At 47.2% G+C, this 7,738-nt stretch overlaps 1 protein-coding gene across 1 annotated transcript in view; it reads right to left on the bottom strand.

Annotated features, from left to right (window-relative positions):
- Positions 1-217: 217 nt before the first annotated feature.
- Positions 218-7,738, bottom strand: part of T265_09224 (hypothetical protein) — a gene marked incomplete at both ends in the record, with an annotated part of 12,889 nt that continues 5,368 nt past the window's right edge. Inside the window, one exon of the mRNA XM_009175243.1 lies at positions 218-956. Coding sequence (XP_009173507.1) covers positions 630-956 — 327 coding nt within the window. The remainder of the gene's footprint in view (positions 957-7,738) is intronic.

Here is a 7,738-nt window from a genome sequence, read left to right on the forward strand (position 1 = left end):
TAATGCGCGGTAAACTGCCTTGAAAATGGTATCATGGAGACAAAGGATCTGAGCACACAAGTAATGGACTAGAGGGATTACCAAACCATGTCTGAAGAATTTCATCAGCCTCTCCATACTGAGTACCATAAAGCAACGGCATGTTTTAAGACCTGGCATCTTCCAGGAAACCTGAGGAAACCTTTACCCTATAATTACGTGGAGAAAGCGCTGAATCGTTGAGAGCAGTGGTAATGGTATGAACAGTGAACGGATGACAGCCAAACATGGGGAGAAACGAAGAACACGAAGAATCTCATGATATAGGGGGAAAGGCGCAAAACCAGGAAATTCGATGAGAAATGCAGCACATTTCACAGACTAAGTCTATGATTGCGTAAGCTGATGGAGAGGGGGGAAATAAATACCGAAGACATGGGAAATAACAGAAAGGTAAGACGAAAAGAATCAGGGGGAGGATTCTGGGATATTTTGAAAACTGTGTGAAGCCCGCTCCGGCAGGCAGGATAGCCGGTAGTACGAAAATTTTCACAAAATTCGGTCATGTGACCTGGAAACGGTCGTGAGACTGATAAGGAGGGTAGAATCTTTCACGAAACATTGTTCATCGAGCCTTGACTTCATGGAGATCATGAAGAGTCAATCGAACGCGAGCCAATGTGCCCTGAAGATAAACGGCGCGTATCAAAAACGGATGACTCGGAGAGCCTTGAACTGCGTGGTGACGTTGGACTTCTGCTTGCAGCCGTCATCGCTACTGGATTGACCGGCTCACCAGGACCCGTCATGACCATTGACTTCTTCCGAACGGCCGGAACGCTGTCTGGTGTAGCCATTGTGTCACCAGTAGAATCGTGTAGTATAGCCTCTTCAGTCTGTGGGGGGAGGACATGGGTTTTCTGTTGCAAGATCTTGGCTCTAGCCATATTATAGTCCCCGGAATCGAAAAATTTGTGCTGTGATGAGAATAAGTGAAGATCGAAATAATATATGAGCAACAGTACAGCGATTGGTTAATCTTGTTTGACCATATAGAAAGACTGGTTCAAATGTATACACGAAACCTGAACAAGTGAAAACCATAGGTAGTGTTTGCATTGCGGCGAATGCGCTAAGTGGGAGTGTTTCTGGTGATGAACTCGTGCCCCAAGTCACAAGACTTGAAACACATTACTTTTGAATGAAAACCCCTAAAATCCGTTGAGAGCACAAATGTATTCGGTGACAGTAAACGGTCGAGTAGAATGTTCTCAATCTGTTGAGTTCATAGATTAGAGTGCAGTGGACTCTACGGTGACACAGACAGCTTCGGTTGTGAAGCAACCAATAGTAGCAGTCACCATCAGTATTAAAAAGCATCGAAAAAAACGACATTCGGTAAGCTCGTTTCTAACCTTTGGGGTTATTTTGGTGAGTCAGTGCCTGTAAACGAAACTATACGTAAGCTTTAATCTCATTCGCACAGAGCAACCAATAATAGTATTAATAAAAATGGAAATAACAATGATAATGATATAACCATTCAGCTCTAAAATCCTTTCGGTGCCTAGCTGTCTCACTACCCGGAAGTACGAGCGTTGAGATATTGTCAAGTTGCTCACGCCCAGAGAGGAGCAGTAAAGATGCCGCGGTGGGGTTCGAACGACGGACTCTGGGTCATTAATTTCGCGCCTCAACCAGTGAGCAATCTCGAGCTAAATGATAATCATTCAGCTCTAACACCCTTCAGGAGGGATTAGCGAAGCACAAACGGTGAGTAATGCAGCAAAGCTTGTCAAACAGTGAATCAGTGATCGCAAAAGGGTATTCCAATGCCAGTGTTTCACCACCAGTTTAGAAAGACAACCGTCATATCATGGATGAAGCACAAAGATTCTGCGAGCCATCATAACCTTCGATTTCATTCAGTACTTTTTGATGCCCTGATTATTAATATCAAAGTAGTTACGTATTCTGTTTCCAAAAGCTGCCTAAAGTGAACACACAAGTTGGGTTTTGTCAAGCCGACGAGGCCCCATGTAGGAGTAAATAGGACGACGGATAATGTCAGGCACCGACATACGAATTGCAACACCACCCATAAGACACATGCACCACCACGATCTTTGTCCAAGTATTCGGTGAGTATAGTTCCTTGCTCAATATTCGTTATCTCAAGTCTCATGCCGGTGGCGTTCTTGTTGTCAGTTTATATCCAGACTGCCTGAATGAGTGTATGGAGGTGTAGGCACCTCGGAATTATTGTAGTGGGCAGGCACTAAGTCGCTTCCTCATCCACCTTTGTTCTTTCCTTTACAATAAGGCTTTCAAATAAATCATGGTTGTACGGTAGTGAAGCATCGGTGTTGGACACTGATGTCATGGTGTCGATGATGATAATGGTGTGTCTCAAGAGTACCAAGGGGGATACCGAAGATTTCATCACACATATCGGTGTGGCCAACAAAGAATGTGAGCGTTTCAAGCTCCGCACCACAACCGAGAATGAATTCAAGTGTCACATCTTTGTGGCCACACGATGCAGATATTTGGAACCAGCTACTAAATCGAACTGAATAGGATCCGGCTTACCATCGAATGCTAGCAGCTAATCAAACTCAAGGTTGAAGTTGCAGTCATTGAACATTCTCAGATATGAAAAGCAATCCCCAAAAGGTAATCAACTTCCAAACTGACCCCAAGAAGACCACCCACACGCTGCTGGTATTGTAAAGAACGGGGTACTTCACGCCCATCTGCCTATCGGAACCACAGGTGCAGCAAGCACAATCGAAGCGGTCATAAAGGAAAGTGCCCCAGAAACAACTTCAGGAGCTCGCGTAAACAATGGCTTAAAAAGCAACACACTCAAGGGAGCTTATCGAAGTATTCAGAATAAACGACCGACGAAAATCGATCAGTGTGCGTCAATGGTACACCGATTATCCTCTAACTTGATACACGCTCTGACCTCACATCGATTTTCAAAACGAACCTGGAACGTAACTGAAAGACCGACAATTGAACATACAAAGTGCACCGTCCGTAATGCGTTTGGTGGAAGACTCAATCTGACTGGAAATCTGAACTGCCCCATGAAATACAAAGAGGTTCAATCCAGCTATGCTTGCTACCTCTCGGTGCTTCTCGTCCGCCTACGAAGCTTCTACTGTGACCTTGTGAGAAATCCCTTGACAACCCTATAAATGTATTTGTAGTAAGTTTCCTTTGTTTCCACGCAAGGCTGTCTTAAGCTACGGTGCCTTTTGATAAACCATAGTGGGTAGGACAAGAAGCTAAGGACCACATAGGAGTTGCACTAGTGTCTAGAGTATACAACATCCGTGCACGGAATATCAGTTAGTCTGCGACTACATGTGGCCAACCCATCATTCTATGCACCGCGATAAGTTCCGAATATGCTGTCATTCCGTTTGACAGTGGTTTACTACCACTGAATCGTCTAGCTTGCGGAACTCTTGGATTTAAGACCGAATCGACGCGGGTCCATTCTACAGTGCTTCGTGGTCTGTGGGAGACTCGCATTAAGTTCATTCTTCGATGAAAAACACACTGGATTAGGTCGTGGCGCGAATCGAAAATGTCCAAAGATTATACCGGTAGTCAGTGATCAATAATTCGTTGAATGTAACCGCAAATTTTGAGACCGGTGCCCTGGTGGTCTTTTTGAAGATGATGGAAGTGCAAGTTGCCTTTAACGACACAATTGAGTGCTTTCCTTAAGCTTCCTTTAATCTCTGGCTTAGTGTTCCCAACATACAGATCAGGGCCCGTCTACAATAAGTGGATCGTCCACCACTGTCTACTTGGGACAGGAACGCAGGGGATCACCCATTCTGAGCGCTTAGGACACCTGCTACAACTGTGACAATGTTGTTCGTTTATCGAGGGGTCGAAAGTCCACAGTAGAACTCGTTCAGCTGTAACACACTTTCAGTGCGTAGCTGCCATCCAACAGAAGGAAACACGATGGCCAAGATAATACCAGTTTGCCAAATCTAGACGAAACAGTTGAGATGCCGAGGTTGGGTTCGAAAAACGATAATTCCGGTCATTAACTTCGCGCCCTAACCAATGGGTCATTTTGAGCTCCTAGTAGAAGTGGTATTTTCCTCACTCGTGCTGCTATTCGTTGGGACAAGTAGAAACCAAGAACAACTTATGTACTTTTATCTGCCGTCCGTAAGCTTAGCAAGTCCTAGCTACTCTTACAAGGGTTGGTCTGCTGTTCGCAGGAATCCATTTCGGAGGGTCTTCGGACTTCTAGTACAGAGTAGATCCTAAACTGCGGATATCAAATTCAAGACCATCGGTTACCCCATGTTTAAAGCGTGAGCAGTTGAGAATCCTCCAGGTTGTTGTTCGTCGCAAAGAGAATATTCGGTTCATGGAAGCTCTACCAGGACAGAAACCTCTTTGGTGTGGTCTTGTGCGTGTAGTTCGTGTTCGGAAAAAAACGTAGCAGAAGGCACGCAAAAAGTATGCCAGCAACGTAAATGATACATACTAGTTGCCCGCCAAGTTCTGCATACTGCCCTATCCCTTTTTTGGGAATTACTGGTAATGTTGAGGCACTCCAATCGCTCGCAAAGGTTCGTTCTGCAGATTGAGCGAAAAAGCCTGTAGAGCGGTTCGAAATGCAGAATTTGTAGACCTGCGGGGTTTTGAGGAAGTTTTCTGCCCCTCCGTTGTCTGACGAACACAACAATTCAAAGTGACACCGTGCGGATTGAGGCTAAGCTGGTATCAAGAACACGAGTTTTGGTTGACGGGTATTTGAACAGTTGCTTAAAAGCGTTCAGCTGTAGCACCCTTCCGGTGCCTAACTGCCATGCCACCCGAAGGAAGCACGAGGGCTAGGATACTGCCAGGTTGCCCAAGCCTAGACAGGGGAAGTCGAGTGGCGGAGGTCGGATTCGAACCACGAACCTTCCGGTCAGTAAATTCGCGCTCTAACCACTTGGGCCATCTCTCCCCTCAGTTGCTTAAAGTATTCCGTGAGAACGGTACTGCATATGCATTTTCTGACATGCATTCCACTGCCTTACGCTCTTGAGCCAAAGGCTTTGGTTGGGGACCCGTATCGTCCTCCCGTCTAGGTGTGGACGGTTAGAGAGTATCCCAGCCCACTTACAACCATGATACCTACGTCCGACAATAAACTGGTTCCACATCGGCCGTCGCCTAGTGCCACCAGACAGACGCCTCATACGCTCCATACAGCAGGGCGGGTAAGCGAAGACAGGCTACTACTGCCGCCCCCTTCTTTCTCTCCCCCTATCCCCATCCTCTTAATAACTCTCCTTGTGGGCACTTGAGACTGATGACTCCGTTCGTCCTGCAACGGTTTTGCGGTCATCCGGGGCCGAAATCCTCAGGCATCTCGAAATCAATCTTCAAGCCACGAGGCCCAGTCTATCTGGCCCCCTTCAGTGTCCGTACTCTAAAGCTGCAGGACAGCAAGCTGCTCTAGCTTTCACAACGGACTCGCTTGGCACTGTGTGCTGTGTATCAGAAATAAGAATTCAAAAAACAAGCACAGTGGTTGAGCTGACCGCCCCATCACTCTCCACTCACCTCCGGTTACGTACCTCCGGTGACCAAGTGGCTGCTGCAGCGGGATATGCAGGTTTTGGTATCATCCTTAGTCATCGGGCGTAATTATCCTTGCTTGACTGGATACATGTTGACAGTCACCCCTGTGTGGTGCGTGTGATAACATCGGTGAAGGAGTCTCACAAGCGGGAAGTTGATCAATGCCTGTTTATAGTTTTCCTTACGCCTTAACTGACTGTATCTCCGACGCCTTCAAAGATAGGTCTTACGACGCCCTGAATGCCCTGTTGCGGCGAGCTAAAAGCTCAGATATCGCTGTAGTTGCCGGAGATCTGAATGCACAAGTGTGCAGGCTAAGTGTATCTGACGCTCAATTAGGTCAAAATGAATAAGACTCGGTACATACAGATAGTGGTAAACGACTGCTTCAGCTGTGTTGATCACAGACTGTTTTTCAATTCAATTCAATTCATCGGCTATATAAACGTACCATCGGCTATAAACGTACGGGAAAGCGGGAAAGTGGAACGTAGACCCAAGTCTTGGAGGCGAAGGCATGTTCAGTTTGCTCAAAAAGTGGGTACCCACGCATTGAAGGCGATAGCTTTGATGCAGGAGCGCCACTGACTGCACGATCGGGCCATTTCCGCCAATGTCATTAACCACTGGGGTCCCCATCCAGGGAGGCGGCAGTTGCCTACCCGACTGAGTTTACTGGTTAGTGTTTTCGTACTTCGTTGCAGGTCATACCTTCTTTCAGCTGTAGCACCCTTCCTGTGCCTAGCTGCCATGCCACCCGAAGGAAGCACGAGGGCTGAGATACTGCCAAGTTGCTTAAGCCTAGACAGGGGAAGTTGAGAGGCAGAGGTCGGGTTCGAACCACGGACCTTCCGGTCAGTAAATTCGTGCTCTAACCACCGGAGCCATCTCGCCCCATCTCGTCATACATTGTCTATCTTTCGGTCGCTTCCACTCAGCACAGGTCTGGGCAGAAAGAGTTCTGCGAGGCAGACGGTCTTCTGGCATGCGGAGTACATGTCCTAACCAACGCAACCTATGAGGCGTAATTAATTCATCTTCCTAAGGCCATCTGGCGTACCTCAGCCGTACTAATCCGATGTTCCCACCAGACCTGAAAAATGCTGCGGAGACGCCGACGATCAAATTCTGACATCTCCCGTATGTCCTCTGTGCGTAGGGGCCACGTCTCTGATCGATAAAACAGCATGGATCGCATCAACGCAGTGTAAACTCTTCCCTTGACAGACAGGCTCACGTCACGTCGGTGCCATAGGTGTCGGAAGTTGGCAAAAGCTGCTCTGGTCTTTCCGATTCGAGAAGTAATCTAATCTCCAGCCCATCCACCAGAACTTGTACAGCTGTCCAGGTAAATAAATTTATCTACCACGTCCAGTGGCTCACTTGCAAGTATGAGGTGTGGGTTTGAACCAACCCAGTCTTGTAGCAGCACTTTACACTTTGTAGGTGTGAAGCGCATGCCAAAGCGTGCGGCAGAGTTATCTAGGTTATTTAAAATGATTTGCATTTGGGAAGGATCTGAACCAAGGAGAGCAATATTGTCTGCATACTCAGTGTCTGTGAGGGAACGTCCCGGGAGCATTTCGACGCCTGAGGTTTCAGAAGTTCAAGCAGCCTATCAGTAACAAAGTTGAAGACGAAAGGGGAAAGAGGACAGCCTTGCCTTACACCACTGGACGTGGTGAACTCATGTGAGAGATCGTACACGCCCACAAGGGTTCGCATGCAGTGCCCTCATAAGGGAGAGAAAGTTGAAAAGGATACCTTTGATCGCCAGACTGCCAAAGTTGCTGACGATCAACAGAATCAAAAGCAGCCTTCGAATCCAAAAAACGACCAACGTAGGAAGTCTGATGGAGTGGCGCTGTTCAAGAATTTGTCCCAAGGTAAAGATACGGTCGATGCATTCTCGATCAGGGCGAAAACCAGCTTGATTCTCACGAACCTGTCTCCCCCGAAACAGCCCAAGGCATCCGGCCACATGGTGGCCTCCAAAGGCATACCGGCCAAAAATTCAAATAGATCACATTGCTATCACTTACCGATGGTGTGGATCAATGACTGACTACCAGTCATTTAGGAACACACTTGTGGATTTCAACCACGCGAGATGAATAAAATGGTTAGACCGCGATTTACTGAT

This window comes from Opisthorchis viverrini (genome assembly GCF_000715545.1).
Source record: "Opisthorchis viverrini unplaced genomic scaffold opera_v5_265, whole genome shotgun sequence".
In the NCBI taxonomy this organism is placed as follows: domain Eukaryota; kingdom Metazoa; phylum Platyhelminthes; class Trematoda; order Opisthorchiida; family Opisthorchiidae; genus Opisthorchis; species Opisthorchis viverrini.